The sequence below is a fragment of the Pieris napi genome, chromosome 23, assembly GCF_905475465.1.
Source record: "Pieris napi chromosome 23, ilPieNapi1.2, whole genome shotgun sequence".
In the NCBI taxonomy this organism is placed as follows: Eukaryota; Metazoa; Arthropoda; class Insecta; order Lepidoptera; family Pieridae; genus Pieris; species Pieris napi.
In genome coordinates, this window is record NC_062256.1 from 9,069,333 (window position 1) to 9,088,733 (window position 19,401).

The 19,401-nt window shown below is 30.7% G+C and overlaps 4 protein-coding genes and 3 long non-coding RNA genes across 8 annotated transcripts; 4 read left to right on the forward strand and 3 right to left on the reverse strand.

The window, feature by feature from the left end:
* Positions 1–539: 539 nt before the first annotated feature.
* On the forward strand, positions 540–2,838 carry LOC125061253. The gene is made up of 2 exons (XR_007119012.1): positions 540–908; positions 2,146–2,838. It is a non-coding gene; the product is annotated as an uncharacterized LOC125061253 (long non-coding RNA).
* LOC125061252 (protein ANTAGONIST OF LIKE HETEROCHROMATIN PROTEIN 1-like) lies at positions 916–3,181 on the reverse strand. Its single transcript, XM_047666584.1, has 2 exons — positions 2,738–3,181; positions 916–2,095 (listed from the first exon to the last, which is right to left on the reverse strand). The coding sequence occupies exons 1-2, from the start codon at positions 3,040–3,042 to the stop codon at positions 1,207–1,209; spliced, it is 1,194 nt and encodes a 397-aa protein (XP_047522540.1). The 5' UTR covers positions 3,043–3,181; the 3' UTR covers positions 916–1,206.
* Positions 3,182–5,180: 1,999 nt separating this feature from the next.
* On the reverse strand, positions 5,181–9,558 carry LOC125061260. 2 transcript variants are annotated; one of them, XR_007119014.1, is made up of 3 exons: positions 9,544–9,558; positions 6,073–6,245; positions 5,181–5,776 (listed from the first exon to the last, which is right to left on the reverse strand). It is a non-coding gene; the product is annotated as an uncharacterized LOC125061260 (long non-coding RNA). The 2 variants fall into 2 exon arrangements; XR_007119013.1 differs by lacking the exon at positions 9,544–9,558 and having other exon boundaries at positions 6,073–6,341.
* Positions 9,559–10,133: 575 nt separating this feature from the next.
* On the forward strand, positions 10,134–11,201 carry LOC125061261. Its single transcript, XR_007119015.1, has 2 exons — positions 10,134–10,749; positions 10,908–11,201. It is a non-coding gene; the product is annotated as an uncharacterized LOC125061261 (long non-coding RNA).
* A 182-nt stretch (positions 11,202–11,383) lies between these two features.
* LOC125061256 (28S ribosomal protein S27, mitochondrial) lies at positions 11,384–13,046 on the forward strand. Its single transcript, XM_047666588.1, has 2 exons — positions 11,384–12,592; positions 12,728–13,046. Exons 1-2 carry the CDS (start codon positions 11,555–11,557, stop codon positions 12,998–13,000), a joined length of 1,311 nt encoding a protein of 436 aa, XP_047522544.1. The 5' UTR covers positions 11,384–11,554; the 3' UTR covers positions 13,001–13,046.
* Positions 13,037–16,577, reverse strand: LOC125061254 (coiled-coil domain-containing protein 22). The gene is made up of 8 exons (XM_047666585.1): positions 16,352–16,577; positions 16,090–16,261; positions 15,728–15,992; positions 14,967–15,217; positions 14,509–14,739; positions 14,136–14,275; positions 13,818–13,983; positions 13,037–13,515 (listed from the first exon to the last, which is right to left on the reverse strand). Exons 1-8 carry the CDS (start codon positions 16,399–16,401, stop codon positions 13,294–13,296), a joined length of 1,497 nt encoding a protein of 498 aa, XP_047522541.1. The 5' UTR covers positions 16,402–16,577; the 3' UTR covers positions 13,037–13,293.
* A 1,154-nt stretch (positions 16,578–17,731) lies between these two features.
* On the forward strand, positions 17,732–19,369 carry LOC125061259 (ER membrane protein complex subunit 10). Its single transcript, XM_047666592.1, has 5 exons — positions 17,732–18,067; positions 18,144–18,311; positions 18,412–18,683; positions 18,755–18,851; positions 19,144–19,369. Exons 1-5 carry the CDS (start codon positions 18,023–18,025, stop codon positions 19,225–19,227), a joined length of 666 nt encoding a protein of 221 aa, XP_047522548.1. The 5' UTR covers positions 17,732–18,022; the 3' UTR covers positions 19,228–19,369.
* Positions 19,370–19,401: the final 32 nt, after the last annotated feature.

Genomic DNA, 19,401 nt, shown 5'->3' on the forward strand with positions numbered 1-19,401 from the left:
TTTAAACATACTGTATAGTGAAATTGCATTAGTGTGAGTACTGTGAACGCGCCAGCTTTCGATAACCGACCTATACTAATGGTGTCCTGTATAATAAATAATATTCCAACCACAAAAAATTATCGAAGAAACTCTATTAACGTGCTTCATTCGAAGTATTAATGAAATAATAAACATCGTCATTTAATTCATATTCGAATATTGGAACAGATCCTGTATTCGAATGTGAATTCTCGTCAAGAACAGGTTTCTTGCATGGGCTTACTGTGGAGCGTCAATGTTTCAATTGGTTTATCACGTTGTTCGTGCAATTTTGATGGTTTAATAGTAAAAATGTTATATTGTATAGTATATCACTGGCCTAAGTATGTAATAAGTTAATTATTTAAATATGTTCGACGTCCTGGTGGACAGAAAAACTGTGTCCAGTTTGTGTTTCCACCACAAAAACTTTTTTCTATTTAACATCATGTATATAATAAATAAATCTAAAATGAAATTTAAAAAAATCAATTATTGATTGAATAGATAGTGTTAGCGCTCCTGCACACGATGCCGTCACCGCGCCGTTGCCGCGCTGACGCCGCACATTTACTCTGTAGATACGAGTCGCGTAAAGCCCGCCGCCGCGCCGCCGCCACCCCGCCTCCGCGCGCGTTTCCTCTGTTGGATTCACTCCATTACCGGCCGCGAACGAACGTGCACGTGCGTAACTTTTTAAGAAATTACCATGGAAAGTTTTGATTACGAAACGTTTATAACTTTAGTGGAGGACAGAGAAGTGTTATGGGACAAAACTTTGGAAATATATAAAGACAAGCGTAAAAGTTTAAAAGCTTGGTTTGAGATCTGCCATATAATGAATGAGAACTTTGCGGAACTACCTCATACGGAGAAAAATAAATACGGTAAGTATCTTTTTACAAAATTTTATTAATGCTTTTTAGTGTGTTTCTGTCTAGTGGGGCCAATCGAAAAAATATATAAGTAGCTGACTTAAAGTAACTTTGGGACAAGACACGATCAGTGTGATTTTTATTTACTAATGCAACAGAGGGTACCTCTATATATTATATAGTGTGTGGACTGTGGATAGTATATCTCGTGAGTAATTTCGTGTGGTAGATACCTATGTACATTAAACAAGCAATCACTTGCTACTAGTAGGAGCTTGAGTATTCCCGCTAGATAGAAACACGTTTCATATTAACAATAATTATTTTGCCATGGTACACTGCCATATTCAGAATTAAAATACTCCTTATATTTGTCACGTATATCATTAGCTGTTGTGGGAACTATTTCTGTAGAATCAAATGGCAAAAACTCCTCTAACTCGGTGTGAGTTAGAGATTCTTGCACCCCTTTTACACCCTCCTCTTTGTGTATAAAATTTTGCAGTAAACAACAAGCTTTCACAACATCAACAGCCAAATCCAATGACACGTTTAAAGGTCGATGAAAAATTCGCCATTTATTGGCCAGTATCCCAAAGGTACATTCTACATATCGTCTCGCTCTTGTTAACCGATAATTAAAAACGGATTTTTCTGCATCAAGCTGTTGACTATTATATGGGCGCAGAAAATTCTGATGTAGTGCAAATGCTTCATCGCCTACGAATACATATGGCAAAGCAATGTTGGTATTAGGTAAGGAAGCAGGTCCTGGCAAGTTCAAAGTATTGTTAATCATGTTGTGCCAGAAAGCTGTATCTTTAAATACACCTGAATCACAATCCTTTCCATAAGCACCGACGTTAATATAAATAAAGTTGTAGCCACTATCGGCGACTGCCATCAATACAATCGAGAAATAATGTTTATAGTTCAAAAACATCGATCCACTTTTATTTGGTTTAATTACTCTGATGTGCTTTCCATCTACAGCACCGACACAATGAGGGAAATTAGCAGATACTTCGAATTTATCTGCTATTTCTAGCCAATCGTTCATACATGGCATTTTCATATAATTTGGGTAAAGTTCAGACCATATTAGAGAACATACTTCTCGTATGATTACGCTTAAAGTTGATTTTCCCATTCTAAAACGATATTCAAGATCGGCTAATGAAGTTCCGGTTGCTAAATACCTGAAATTGCAAAAACATTATAAAAATAAAATGAATATTAATTTTTTCAGGTAAAATAATATCTCAGAAATGGAAAAATATAAGAGATGCATGGATGAAATGCGACAAAAAGATTCGTGAATCGAAATCTGGATCAGGTGCAAAACCAGTACATAAATATCAATATTATGATAATTTACAATTTTTGAAAAAAATTACCCCACGGCCACCCCAATCTGGATCAAACATGCCGGAAGAAAAAAAATCTGAAGAGTCTAATGTCACCAAAAGAAAGAAAAACGAAGAAATAAACCCCGTAGATAAGAAAATGATTAAGTTTATGGAATCGTTAGAAAAAGATGACGATAGTAGAATGATGTCTTTTTTTAAAGGTATAGCTCCTAGCGTGGAACGCTTCAAAGACGAAGACATTGTTGAATTCCAGTATCAAGTATTGAATATTATAAGAAATATTCAATATACGAGTAGAAATAGTTATAGCGCTCCACATAACAGTACGAGAGTTCAATCACAGGCTTCGAATTATAGCATTGAAAATGATTCATTACAAAGCATCACAAGTCCATCTACTTCAAGCTTGATTGATTTTGATTTTTCTACATTACATCAGGATAATTAAAAAAAATATATATGTTACTTTACCTCAATGTAACAACCAATCTCTCCTTAGCAGATATACTTGCTCGCATATTTGTATTTGTGTGTTGCAGTTTGTTATTTAATAAATCTAATAATTTATCAAATGTCTTGTAATTCATTCGAAAATAATCACAAAACTTGGCCTCGTCTTTTCGGAGATCTTCATAAAGTGTATGAAATTCACCATATTGCTCCCGAGCCGACAGCATAGGATGAACCCACAACTTTTTAACTCGTCGTTCTTTTTTCCATTTTCTATACATATAGTAAGCAAGCACAAACTTCTTTTTTTTCATTATATTAGACATGTTTGCGTCACGTGCTGTCTCGCGGCGTGCACGTTCGTACGCGGCCAGTAATGGAATGAATCAAACATACAATGAGCGAAAAGCGCGCGGTGGCGGGGCAGCGGCGGCGCGGTGGCGGGCTTCGCGCGACTCGTATCTACAGAGTAATTGTGTGGCGACGGCGCGGCGACGGAACGGTGACGGCATCGTGTGCAGGAGCGCTTAGAGTTAATTATTACATTTTATGTAATAATTAATTTACTCAAAATGTGACTATTTTTATTTCAATTGTAACAATATCAAATAATACTTTACTTTTTATATATACAAAGGCAATATAGAGGATAAAGCTAAATTTATATATAGCCAACAATTATCAATCTGAATGTGTGTTACATACACACATTTCTTTGCAACTAAACGATTTATTATTATTTGCGACACACTTAACCCACCTACGCCAAACGAATCATTGCCAATGTATGGACACGTGTCATAGCGTGAGCTAATTGCCAATCTCATACAAATTCCTTTGGTGGATTACCGCTAGGGTCACACCCGTGCTAAAGTGATTTTGTATCATGACCACGGAAGAGTCTTTTTCCACATAGATTTGGACCACATTTTATATAAGTAGCAGCAGTAGCAGCTACTTGGCAATGCTGTAAGAATAGGATAGTCTAATTTAATATGAGACTAGTGACTAGTCTCTTCCTAGTATAATATGCGTTTAGATAGGCGGCTATCACAAATGATAGACTACTTCTACTAAGTCTGTGTTATAGATCATATAGATTAACAGATTATAGACTATTGGCTAGTAGTTAGTACTACGAGTACGGACTACAGGGGGTCTAGCCATATTGGTGTCGAAAAGTATTCTACATACACTACCGCTTTTGCGTAATTGTACTGTCGAAAACGCTTCGTTCGTAGCCAAGAGGCATGTCGATACATTACCGCAAAGTCGACAGCGTAGATGCGAGCTGCTGTTCGTAGCACCTTATTCCGTCATATTGTCTCTGGATTAAATGTATTCCTAATGTCACTTTTATAAACAAATAGAAGTTAAAACTTTACAATATTTTTGTAAATTTGCAATTGGAAGCTGCAAAAGGGACATTAGAATGTCAGCAAGGTTGGAACAATTTTCGATTTAAGTGGAATTTACGGAAGGTGCAAAGTGAATATATGAATTTTAATTGCATGTTTAAATTAATTATGTTTTGTTTCATGTTTTCTCAGAAATTTAAGGCTACAAATAAATACAATATTTTGAAATTGCATAATCGTGATATATAATAATAATTAGTAGTACTCATACTTTGATATTTTTAGGATTTGACCTCACAACTAATCTGCAAAATGAAGAAGCAACATATTTTGTTACCGCTTAGAAGAAACAATAGAAATAGTACTGTGGATTGATAAATAAAGAGTGAAAATAAGGTTGACTAGAAGTTGATAAAGTCCAAGGAATTAAAAAACAATAGAAAAAAAACGTAGACTAGTGTGAACACTGAAATTAGAGTTTGATTTAAGCTTTAATTAGGTTTGGTGTTTGTGCTTGAACATTGTTAATGTCAATTTGAAAGCTGATTTTTATATAAGTGTAGATTTTATTAATGATTTGCTACTTGATTTTATTAATGAGTTGGAATAATCTCTGTTTATGTCCATCAAACAATTTCAGTTTAAGTTAGAGTCATAAAGGTTGATTGTTTATAATATCTTTATAAAAAAGAGGGATTAATTAAAAATTATAAAATATAAACTTAGTCTTAAATTATAACCCTTAATCAACCTTTGACTCCATATTGATGCTCCAACATCTTAGATATAAATTTAAGTTTGATGCTTATTTTAAGTTAATATTTATGTCAATTAACTTTTGGTTATATCAGTGATTTGCTACTAGTGAATATGTAAATGCAAAATCTGTTTAAGTAAGAAATGAATAAACATTGTATGTTATGTATTTGTCAGTTTTATTTTTGGTAATTTACCTGTCTTCTTTAGTAGGAAAAGCCATGAAAGTGGTTCACAATATTAGTTTATTTTACAAGAATAGACAGATAATCCATAGGTATATGAATGACCCGTACCTACTAATAGTTAGGAATATTAAACAAACAGGTAGCAAAATAAAAATGTTTCAGTTATGGTTATTTTTTATTAAAATAAGGCACAAATATCTTCCTTAACATAATGCAGTCTACATAGAAAAATAAGCATATGTAACAACTTATTAAACAATACAGACATTACTACTGAACACACACAGGTGCATCAAATTAAATGCATTTCTACCTAATGTAGATGTATTCATATTTATATATGTAGATAATTAACTAATAAATGTAAGTGTTAGTTTGCAGCAATGTCAATATCTTGTTTGTGTGCTGTTATATACAAAAAATTGTTCAATTCATAAAACCTAACGTTAGATGTTGATGTGATGATTTCATAAAATTACTATGATACCTACAGTTACTATGAATACATCCTTGGCGATTAAAAAAATAGTGATTGTTTCCTTAACACAACAATTGTAAATAATAATAGTTATTGTAAAGATATAATTCTTCCCAAAATCTACAAATGCAGTTTGTTTATAATAATGTCTCATTAACATTCAAACTGCTGAACTTATTAAGATTAAATGTAGAAGAACATAGTTTCAGTTACTGTTTCCTGTTCTTGAGGTAATGTTACTTAACCAACCATTATTTCATACTCCATAGCTTCTCTTTTTCTGAAAAGAAAATAATTTAGTTAGTACTCTGATCAAATAGAAAACTGACAAACTAAACTGTAAGATCGGTCCAAGGTTTGTTCAATAGGTAACTTTAGTATTAAAACTCTTTACTTAATTCTTAAAAATATACTTAATTTGTCACTGCTGCTTATTGTCAATTAAAGTTCTTAATAACCAAACAATGTCAGTAACTCCCAAAGGGCTTGAATTCAAACTTCTCATTCATTAACAATATTATAATAACTTCTCTAGTATATTAACTTAGTAAATAATTTAAGAAAATATCTGATTACCATTCCTTAGTATTGCTCACTAGATTTTATATTTCCAAAGTTCATGAAGTATAAATCCACTTTATTTGATTAATATAATCAATATTATATCATTAGCTTCTATTATAATTACAATAAAATATATTTAGAACTTCTATATTCTATATTATGTTCATTAGTGGCTGCTTTATCATCTGAAATATACAAATACAATGTACAATAATTTTACTTTGTGATTGCATAATATATGCAATATTAAATGGTATATGTATTTTTTAAATTAAAGAACAACTTCATGAACTTACATGCAATATAAATATCAATAAGAGATATCCAATATAACTAGGATTTACCTCTACTAATTTGCTGATTTTCTTGATATTTTCATATTTATCTGTGTCTATTATGTTATCCTCGTTATTCATAGAAAAACTAAAACTCTTAACTTAAAAATATTAACTCTAGTTTAAATTATTATAATTACACGAGAACGTTAAAAAAAGACTGATAACAAATTAAAACCATTTCGTTAAAACGTCCAAAATATGACATGTTTTTAAAACGGTAGCCATTAAAGATGGCAATAGTTGTACTTAATTATTGCAAACAGCAGCTTTTGAGATCACGCTAAAACATGGCGGAGAAACGCCGTTTTTTCTACACTGCCGAAACATTAATTGGCCGTTGGCTACCGAATAGCGTAAGCGTTAATGTGTGTCTTTTCGTAGCACTGTCATGGCGTCGCTTATTGTATCCCAACTCACGCCTCTAGGGCCTAGGGGGTCTAGCCATATTGGTGTCGAAAAGTATTCTACATACACTACCGCTTTTGCGTAATCGTACTGTCGAAAACGCTTCGTTCGTAGCCAAGAGGCATGTCGATACATTACCGCAAAGTCGACAGCGTAGATGCGAGCTGCTGTTCGTAGCACCTTATTCCGTCATATTGTCTCTGGATTAAATGTATTCCTAATGTCACTTTTATAAACAAATAAAAGTTAAAACTACAATATTATTGTAAATTTGCAATAATTGCAAATTCCAATTATTGGAAGCTGCAAAAGGGACATTAGAATGTCAGCAAGGTCGGAACAATTTTCGATTTAAGTGGAATTTACGGAAGGTGCAAAGTGAATATATGAATTTAATTGCATGTTTAAATTAATTATGGTTTGTTTCATGTTTTCTCAGAAATTTAAGGCTACAAATAAATACAATATTTTGAAATTGCATAATCGCGCTATATAATAATAAGTAGTACTCATACTTTGATATTTTATGGATTTGATCTTACAACTAATCTGCAAAATGAAGAAGCAACATATTTTGTTACCGCTTAGAAGAAACAATAGAAATTGTACTGTAGATTGATAAATAAAGAGTGAAAATAAGGATGACTAGAAGTTGATAAGGAATAGAAGGATAGTCCAAGGAATTAAAAAACAATAGAATAAAAACATAGTGTGAACACTGAAATTAGAGTTTGATTTAAGCTTTAATTAGGTTTGGTGTTTGTGCTTGAACATTTTTAATGTCAATTTGTAAGCAGATTTATATATAAGTGTAGATTTTATTAGTGATTTGCTACTAGTTGGAATTATCTCTGTTTATGTCCAACAAACAATTTCAGTTTATGTTAGAGTCATAAAGGTTTATTGTTTATAATAAATTTATACTTTTAGAAAGTGAGCATTGAAAAGCAGCAAGTAATTAATGAAATGAAAAGAGGGATTAATAAAAATTATAAAATAGAAACTTAGTCTGGTATGAAATTATAACCCTTACTCAACCTTTGATTCCATATTGATGCTCCAACATCTTAGATATAAATCTAATATAAAAGTTAATATTTATGTCTATTAACTTTTGGTTATATTAGTGATTTGCTACTAGTTAATATGTAAATGCAAAATCTGTTTAAGTAAGAAATGAATAAACATTGTATGTTATGTATTTGTCAGTTTTATTTTTCGTAATTTACCTATGTCTTCTTTAGTAGGAAAAGCCATTAAAGTGGTTAACAATATTAGTTTATTTTACAAGAATATACAGATAATGCATATGACCCGTACCTACTAACAGTTAGGAATATTAAACAAATAGGTAGCAAAATAAAAATGTTTCAGTTATGGTTATTTTTTATTAAAATAAGGCACCAAATATCTTCCTTAACATAATGCAGTCTACATAGAAAAATAAGCATATGTAACAACTTATTAAACAATACAGACATTACTACTGAACACACACAGGTGCACCAAATTCAATGCATTACTACCTAATGTAGATGTATTCAATTATTCATATTTATATATGTAGATAATTAACTAATAAATGTACGTGTTAGTTTGCAGCAATGTCAATATCTTGTTTATGTGCTGTTATATACCAAAAAATTTTCAATTCATAAAACCTAACGTTAGATGTTGTGATGATTTCATAAAATTACTATGATACCTACAGTTACTATGAATACATCCTGGGCGATTAAAAAAACAGTGATTGTTTCCTTAACACAACAATTGTAAATAATAATAGTTTTTTTAAAGATATAATTCTTCCCAAAATCTACAAATCTAGTTTGTTTATAATAATATCTCATTAACATTCAAACTGCTGAACTTATTAAGATTAAATGTGGAAGAACATAGTTTCAGTTACTGTTTCCTGTTCATGAGGTAATGTTACTTAACCAACCATTATTTCATACTCCACTTGTCTTATTTTTTACATTATTCATAAAATGCTTCATTCCCCATTTTCAGGTACATAATATAACACTTAAATTAATAAAAGATAAGACTAATAAAACTTGTCCATTTGTGGTTTTTTTTAATATTTTAGTTGTCTTATTAGCTTCTCTTTTTCTGAAAAGAAAATATTTTAGTTAGTACTTTGATCAAATAGAAAACTGACAAACCAAACTGAGATCGGTCCAAGGTTTGTTCAATAGGTAACTTTAATATTAAAACTCTTTACTTAATTCTAAACTTAAAAATAAACTTAATTTGTTACTTTGCTGCTTATTGTCAATTAAAGTTTTTAATAACCAAACAATGTCGGTAACTCTCAAGGGACTTGAATTCAAACTTCTAATTCATTAACAATATTATAATAACTTCTCTAGTATATTGACTTAGTAAATAATTAAAGAAAATATCTGCTTACCATTACTTAGTATTGCTCACTATTTATATTTCTTAAGTTCATAAAGTATAAATCCACTTTTTTGATTAATTTAAATCAATATTATATCATTATCAGCTTCTATTATAATTACAATAAAATATATTTAGAACTTCTAATTATGTTCATTAGTGACTGCTTTCTCATCTGAAATATACAAATAAAATGTACAATCATTTTACTTTGTGATTACATAATATATGCAATATTAAATGGTATATGTATTTTTCAAATTAAAGAACAATTTCATGAACTTACATGCAATATAAATATCAATAAAAGATATCCAATATAACTAGGATTTACCTCTACTAATTTGCTGATTTTCTTGATATTTTCATATTTATCTGTGTCTATTATGTTATCCTCGCATTGATTCATAGAAAAACTAAAACTCTTAACTTAAAAATATTAACTCTAGTTTAAATTATTACAATTACACGAGAACGTTAAAAAAAGACAGATAACAAATTAAAGCCATTTCGTTAAAACGTCCAAAATATGACATGTTTTTAAAACGGTAGTCATTAAAGATGGCATTAGTTGTACTGAATTATTGCAAACAGCAGCTTTTGAGATCACGCTAAAACATGGCGGAGAAACGCCGTTTTTTCTACACTGCCGAAACATTAATTGGTCGTTGGCTACCGAATAGCGTAAGCGTTAATGTGTGTCTTTTCGTAGCACTGTCATGGCGTCGCTTATTGTATCCCGACTCACGCCTTTAGGGCCTAGGCTACCGACTGTCGACACGAGCTGTCATTTTCATACAAATTTAGTTTTCGACTTTCTACATACACTACCGTTAAGCCATCTTGGCTAGACCCCTAGGCTACCGAGTGTCGACACGAGCTGTCATTTTCATACAAATTTAGTTTTCGACTTTCTACATACACTACCAGTGTGACCGTTTTTAGTATATTCAGTACCAAATTGGTATAATTTGGGCTCCGTGTAACTAATTTAGTATTTTTTTGGTATCTTTTGATATTCTGGTATTTTTTGGTACATTTAAACTTTCAACCTTTTAAAACACATTTTGATATATTTTTGGGTTGGGCGGGAAACACTCACTTTCATTCGTTCGTATTTCGTTCACATGTTTTTGTCTTTGTCTGATTTTTACCGCAAATGTATCATTTTGTCTCTTTCGAACGGTTAATGCTAACAAATTCGCGAATCGTGCTTTAGCTACGTATTACTATCTACGTTACATGCTGTATTTTTATACATGTGGTCCCTTTTGGGACCACGAATGTTTTAGTTCTTTATTTATTTCTCTCTGTGTGCATGTGTAGTGAAGATAATGAAGCGCAAATACGATCAGAAATATAGATCTGAGTGGGAACAAAATTCTGAATTTTTGTCATAGTTAACAAAAGATAAAAATAATGAGAACGCCTTGTGTAAAACGTGTGGAGCAACATTTTTAAGCAGAATCGCTACAATTAAATTCATGCATATTCTGAAAAACATCGATAGAAACTTATACGTTATAGTGGACAATCCAAGGTAAGAAAGCTATGCCCCCATTAACATATTTATAAGATTATTGTGTCCCTTATTTTTTTTTGGCACATGAATTAATTGTCCTACTTCTACAGGATGTCCGATGAATCTTGTATAATTGATTTAATTCATCAAATTAATCAAATCCTGTTTATTTTCAGAACGATGAAAAATTACTTCAAAGGAAAGAACCCATATCTGAAGAAGTAAGAAAAGCAGAGCTTATATTTTATGCAGCGTTGGCAGAACATAACATACCATCTCGGGCCATGGATCATCTCAGCGATATATTCACCAAAATGTTTTATGATTCGGAAATCGCAAAGGGCTTTTCCTGCAAACGCACTAAATCTGCTCAGCTCTATTTGTAATAAAACTTATTGTAAATATTTATTATTATTTAAAATGTCTGTATAATGAAGGTGTGTAATTGGTAAAATTAAAAAGTATCTGATGATAAGTGTTTTAATAAAAAAATCCTCTTTTTCTTTTAGTATATTTTTAGTATAATTCAGTATGTGTTTTGGTATTATTTAGTACTGGCACCTTGTAGTTTTGGTACATCGCCATTTTTTAAAACGGTCACACTGTACACTACTGTTAAGCCATCTTGGCTAGAGTCTAGACCCCCAGTACGGAGTACGGACGGCGATATTTTGTTTTTAGATTTAACAAGTGTCTTTTAGTGTATTTGTAAAATTAAAATTGTATTTACGTATAATAATTAGGTATATGCTAAGGAATCACTTCGTATTAGTATATTTTTTGTTATTAACGCATGTACCTTTTTACAAAATATAACTAAAAGATGTTCAGATCCTTAAGAAATAAGTTTTTAATCAAAATTCCCCTTATAAATACACCAAAAAATACATTTCTAACCAATGAATACAAATGTGCGAATGCTTGGAACTCTCAAGTAAATTCTACCGTATTAACGAAAGTTAATCTTGGCGATTTTTATACGAGTTTAGATCAGAATTATTCATCGAAAGGCACAATTAGCGCTATTGATGTTGACATTTTCGCTAATGCCGTAAGGGACGGCGTGTATCTCGAAGAGCTGAAAGATCTTTTGCATAAACTTAGATTATCAGGTGAAACAGGAAATACTTTGGAATCTACACATCATGCTACAGTCAGAAATTTCATGGAATTTGGCAATATACAAGAACTAGTAGATATTTTGAAACATCCTCTAAATTATGGTATATTTCTTGATTATTATACTGCAAATCTCTTATTGGATAAATTGATCAAATCTCAAGACTATGAGATGGCTACCAATGTTGCAGCACTTATAATGCTGCAGGAAGACTATACCAATGAGATTACTTGTTCTTTATGTCAGTATGCTTGTTACAAATTTATTATTGAACATAAACCAGATAATCAAGAGCAGCCAAAAGAAGCAGAAAAAAATAAAAAGGTTGAAGAGATTAAAATAAGGATTAAGTTCCTTCGCAATCCATATTTTGATGATCACTTTGACATTAAGGATATAAAGTTATTATCCGGAAAGACATTAGCTTGCATATCTAAATGTTTCTCTGATAATGTCAGTAACAATTTACAAATTCTAGGTTGGCTTTTCTATAAAAAATATGATAAACTGTCTACTCTTGTTGATAAATTAAGTCAAAATAATTCATTTAAAGTACATAAAGAAGTGATTGATTTATTGAAGTTGGAGGCATCAGAAGAGTCAAAAGAATGTGTTGATAAATGCATAAACTTGCTAAGTAATGTCAAAGTGGCAGAGGGAAACATTGAAGAATCAATTAAAAATTTAGTAGAAAATGCAATTAATAAATCTCAAAGTAAAGATATATCCATGCAAGAAAAGGTAAATAAAAAAATATAAAAACTTTAGCATTTCAATCAATATAACATTTTGTTTTTTTTAACAATTATATATTTTGAAATAATTTAGCAAACTACCATATATTCTATTTTTGACCTCTACATGTTTTTATTTCAGATTTTTAAAGATTGGGAAGTTATGCGAGAACAAAAACTGCAGGAGCAAATAGCCCGTTTGGATAGAATAAAGCGTGTGCAGGCTATAGAAGAAAAACAAAACATATTACAAAAGGAAGAGCAAAAATTGTGGTTCTTTGAAAATGAAGAAAAAATTGACCTTCAAATAGAAGAAAAGGAACAAATGGAAGATAAAAGTCAAATAAAGAGTAAAACTCAAGACAAATCTGATGTAGATTATATTCCTCCTGAAATTTTACCTAAGAGAAGGTGAATGTGTTTATTAATAAAAATGAAATAAAATATACAGTTAGAAAACATTGTTTTTTATATTTATTTATCCTTAAATGTCTATAGAGAATCAAGGACAAGCCTAGATACTTTAAGGTGGGGCTTACTCTTATGGGCACACCACATAAATAGGGTATGTAAACCAACCGATTCATTCAGAAACTGTTGATGACTTTACGACACTCTCTTTAATATATGTAAGCAATTAATTTGTTTTTATAGTTTTATCCTATATTGCAAGCAGTTGTTGTATTGTATTAAATGATAAATATATTATTAATTAGATTCTTTTTGTAAATTAGCTAAATCTAATTGAATTTTTTGAAGTATATTTTCAGTTTGCTTTGATTTTTCCGTTTTTATATTATCTTCTAAATCCACAATGTCCCTTGCAAGAGTTCCAGTTTCATTAACAAGTGATACAATCGTATTGCACTCGGAATGCAATAATGCTAGTAGTTTGTAGGCTTTCTTTGCTTGATCATCCTTTTTAGCATCCTAGAACATCACAACATATATTACTATCCAACTACATAGTTTCTACCATTTTTACTTGTATAGAAAATTGGAATACATATACAAAACTTGGTTAATACTTTAAACCCTTTTTGACTAAGTAAAGCAGTAATAAAAAAAAAAGTACTTTTATTATTATTAATTTTCTCAGTCTGTTCAGGTCACTCTCAGGTCTTTGTATATTGGTTTTCATTTTGAAAATATCAGAGAAACACATATTATGTCTACTACATTTGGAAGTCACAGGAATTATCAGGGTGAAACATTTAAAGTAAATAGTTCACCTTAAAAAGAGTTTCATCTGCAATGGAGAAACACCTTCCCAGTTGGCCCTCAAGACTGTTTATTTCCTTTTGTAAGTGTCTTGTATCTTCTAATACCTTTTTTATTTCCATATTTTGTTTGTCGACATTACCAATTATTTCTAATATTCTTTTGGTGTATATATGTCTGTAATTTTGTTATTTAAATAATGAGAAATTAAACAATATAAAAGTAGCTATAGGTTTTTCTTTGGAGCATCCTTATGTGCAGATATTTTAACTAAACTTCAGATTAACTAGAATACATTATGAAATAGAGAAAAATAATAAAAAAGTCACCTTTTATTTCCTCCTTTCATTTTTTCATATTTTGCCTTTAATTGGATTCTTAACTCTTCCTTTTTCTCACATTCATCTTTAACACCTTTAGCTTTTTCTTTTAAATCTATAAGATTTTTTTTACAATTATTTCTCTCCGACTGGAATATATTAAAATTATTTTTATCTTATGATAACAAATATTTTTATTCATTAGTAATATACATTCTTATTGTCATTCATACATATATTTCAATGAAATATGCTTTCAGCATTAAATATAGTTATTATATTGCCTTTATGAAATGTGGGTTTTAGCCAGTAGTAGCAGTATAATTAAAGTAAATTACTCAAGTACTCATATTTAGTTTAATTATCTTAATATGTATCTTACCAGTTCTGAAAAGTCCTTTTCAGTTTTTAACTTCTCTATATCAACTTTCAACGAGAGATTTTTGGATGTTAAGTCCTCCACCTTACAATGCATCCTATTTAAATTTTTATGAACAACTTCCAAAAGATTATCAACCGAATTTTCCGAGTCAATGTCAGTAATACCAACACTCTTTAGCACATTCTCTATGTTCCGCAAGTCTGAATCTACACGTTCACAGCTTTTCTGAGCCTAAAATGATTAGATTATTAATAAATATATTATATGAAACATTGTCCCCTCCTGCTCTGTGTTCATCACAAATTGTGTATATAAAATATGCACTTTTTATAGAGCAAATAATATTTTTTGTTTTATTGCCGTTGTTAATAAATAATAAACAGATACTATAAATGTCTGCCTTTTGCTTTTGTGGGGGGTTTGTGGACAAGACAGGAAATTTATCACAAAATTGTTACCTGAGAAAATTCAACCTCCATTACATTCCTTTCACTGGTAAGCATATCCAACTTTTGTTTCAATTGTATTGTTGTCTCCTTCAATTCTTTGAGGCTTTCTTTAATCATTTTCTTTGTTTGAATTTCATTATTCAAATTTGTATCCCGATTTGTTTGGTCGATTATAGGTGTGTTCTCAATTTTTATGTTTTGCAAGCGTTTTAATTTTTCAATAAGAATGTTATCATCTAGCTTTTCACCCATTACTTTTTCTATTTACATGAAAAGTAAAAACATATTCTATTATTTTAAAAGTTTATAAATGTAAGGTTCTCCTTTATAAAAAATCTTGAATTAAATAGGTGAGTGATTGTTTGTTTTTGTTAAATATTGTTTGTGTTTTAAAAATTGTGATGTCTTATATTATAAAATATTGCTGTTACCGGCTTATATATATTGTCTTTATAAGAGCATTATAATAATAATAAGCCTTTTTATTTCCTGTTTTACAATAGTTGGTAGTTGTTATATTAAAGTAACCAAAAATATTGATTTCGTTAGTAGGTTAGCTTAAATTATGTTAGTAATATATATTTATAGTATTTATTTAACAGGAACCCCGGTTTAGGTAAAGGCCTCCTCCAAAGATGCCCATTGTTGTCGGTCCTGTGCTATGGAGTGCCAGTTTTTGCCAGCTGATCTTTTCAGGTCATCTTTCCAGCGGTATATATATAAGAGCATTATATTTAGATTATAAGCTACTCAATGACTAATTGTTATACCTTTTCGATAAATGTAGTCACCAAATGACATTTTTATGGGGTTTTTACAGCAAGGCGGAATCCATATAGTGTTAAGATCTTCAGCTATTTTTAAACTAATTTGTTGCAAGAGTTCTTGTTTCTTATTGGAAGGGACAACTTTCACATTAGGTTTTTTATCTTCACTGGGTAACTTTTCAATTAAGAACATAAATACTTGCCGGAGTTCAGTCTCATTGTAGTATAGGAATGTTTGATAGCCAACATCATTTTTGTAGCCCAATTCCTACAATATTAAAAGTATGGTAAGCATAACAGCGGAGATGGAATGTGAACACTTGTAATTAAAACGTAGATATCCAACTAGCAAAGCTCCCTTTTACCTTGCAAGAAGTAGCAATTTGTGTAGCCACTCCTATTCTCTGTGAAACACCAGTTGGTAATTTTATTGGCACTTTAAGGTTTGGATTTATGTTTGATATGCACTGCGCTGCAGCTTCAATTATAGTTTCCACTGGTATATCACATAAATTTTTTACATCCTCATTGATATTACTAAAATGATTATACAAATGCATTATATTAACACTGGTTTATAAAATCTTAAATTAAAAGTAGACGGTGTATTGTTAAAATTTTACTTACACATTTAACTGACGTAGAAAGTGTATAATAATCGAATCCACTTCTTCCATTATTGTAAATTTAAAGTAATTTACACATTTACTTGTAACAGTTGTCAGTTACAATAATTTGGCAATAAAACAAAACAATAATATCGAAATCTATTAATCCCGTATTTAAACCGGTATCTCAAGACTAGAGTCACAAAAATAATATTGAGTTTGACTTTGACACTTCTACGTTCTATAGTACGCCTCTTACGTCTTAAGGCTCCCGAGACAGGCGCGTTATTATAGGTCGATAAAATCGCATGCGGTATTGCGATAATGCGTCCCGATTCCTTGCACACAGCTGCGTTTTTATCGTCCGATATTTCTTACGAGAGAGTGCCACGCCGCGACGGCACTATTATACTATCTCTCTCAGGTATGCAAAAAAAAGTCAACGCAGCACACGCACATGCAAGGAAGACTCCAACAAGTCAGCGCGTATTTGTGTGATCTTTTGCTATATTGCGTATTTTAAAAATGAATATCGAATCCTTCATAGCTTAAGTGAAGCCTGTTACCGACTACATGGCCATCCTAATACAAAATGTACGGATGCGCGCACGTTTATATTTCTATCTACCTACCCTCTGCTGCTCAATGTGAATATGGAGATTACCATTGATATGGATTTATTTATTAGCCTTGTTCAGAATAGGGACAAATGTTAATGTTATGGGACAAAACTATAGAAAATAAACAAGTAAATTTTGCGGCATGGAAAGAAATCTTCGTCATGCTAAATGAAGATTTTGAGACATTATCTGATAAATAATAATCAACGTACGTGCACTTCTCCCTTCAAATTTAATAGAACTGATATCGACAAAAAAGGACGCGTTCACGTTATACTTATTAAGCGTATCGTGTTCAAAGGTAGCGTCGTTTTGCGTCGGCCCGTTACCCGTTGACAAAAACGTTCGTTAACAAGAGCTCTAATGCTCCACAATGTCAGTGAAGTGATGCAACTTGGGGGTTTCCCCCCAAATTTAGGGAGAACCAAGATGTCTAGGGGGGATTTTAGGAGGTAAATTTATTTAGGGGTACATTACAATTACAAGACACAAACAGTAAAAGAAATATTTTCGTTCTTAAAAACGCACGATTTTATATAATTTATATTAAGTCTAGAACCCAACCAACAAATAACGAATTAAAAAGTGTGGCTATAACTAAAATATCTAAAAAGTATAATATTGAAACATCAAGATCGAAATTTTATTTTGCTTGAAAGTTTGATGCTTATTTCAAATAACTTCTCAAACCGGGTATACAACAAAAACTTTAGGGGTTTTTAATCCATATTTAGGGGTAATTTGAAGTTGGTTGTAGGGGAAAGATTCTGTAGGACAGTAGGAGCTTGCATCACTGCGTGTGTTATTCGATTTGATTGTCAAATTGATTTAGGTCTTAATTTACAAAACTACAAATCAATAAAAATATACATAATACAATTTCACGAATAATAAATGAATTAATCAGAAAGTCAATATAGGAATTAAATTTTATATTATTGGTTACTTTCATCATTAATGGTTATACAAAAAAGGTCTATTTAAAACATCTGTGCCTGTATTATTAATAATTAGTATATATTAGACTCAAGAAAAAGTATTCAATTAGAAATTAGAATCCATTTCTCAATATGATACTACTGTTAAGCATTTATTCTACTTTAATTTATCATGCGGTAAATATTTCTTGCATTTAACCTTTTTAAAATAACCTCTTATTTTGTAATTTTATGCAATCAAATTATTTTATAGACTTGTCTTGATTACGACGGATGGCTAAATATTAAAGTCGAACATTCATTGAATTGTAATGGAGACAAATATTGCAATCGGGGCACTATATCTTTAAAGAGTATCAGAGCTGGAACTGCAATAATAGATCAAACTGCATTTAATAACAAACATATAGAAGAGTTGAAGGTAAATATTATACTTTACAGAAAAACTACAAAAATTTGTAATATTGACTTGAAATAAGAACAATAACATTGTATTAATTGATTCTTATACTATTTTCTAGGAGTTGGCCCAGTTTGATGGATTTTATACTATAAGAACTTTAGTTACCACAGCAGACACCAAAGAGACTGAATTTTTGTCATCAGTAAAAGCTAAAGCTTTCTTAGAGAATGGACTTTCTGATGTTATAAGTGCATGGGTTTTACCAAATGGTGAAGTAATAGCAGTTACATTTCAAGTCACGAATGCATCTCAACCTTATCAATTAAAACAAAATTCTGAATACCAAATTAATTCCAATTTCTATCTCCGTCATGTGGATCAAGCTCCCGTGTATGTATTTTTACTGTACTGATTTGAGTTGTCACAAATATTGTTTGTTTCATGACAAATTTTTATTGCAGACCAGATACTGCCTCTTACATTCAAAAGTTGGAAAGAGAGAAAGAAGCAAGGGAAAAGGGTGATATGAAAGATAATAGACCATTCTTGTCCAGATATGTATGTATACTCTATTGTAACAAATGTTAAAAATATTTATATGCTTTGATTTAAAATATTTGTATGTGAATCATTATGTAATATGCTTAATACAAGCACAGTTTTGTTTAAATTATTAATGTTTGATCTAAATCTTTTGAAATTACATTGAACTTTAGACAGTACTCTTAGGTCATATGACATCTATTAAATCTTAAAACACTAATTACATTTGCAAGTCATCAAATAGAGAAAACATAATATGTTGTGTATATTTTTTTGTTTAGTGTTAAAAATGAATTATTCTTTACAGTGGATGTACATAGTTCCAGTTGCAATATTTGTATTGATATCTGGTGTAGGAAATCCTGAAGGAGGTGCTCAACCATCACGCTGAAGGATATAATTTAATTTGGATTCATTATATATTTTTATTAGAGTAATGTGCATTGTAATTATAATGGTTTGCAACTTGAATTCACTTGTTTGTGTTTTGGGTGATAAAAATTGTTTAAACATATTTAACACTTGCCTATTTATTTCGTTAGTTTAGCTTTGACCTATAATATTT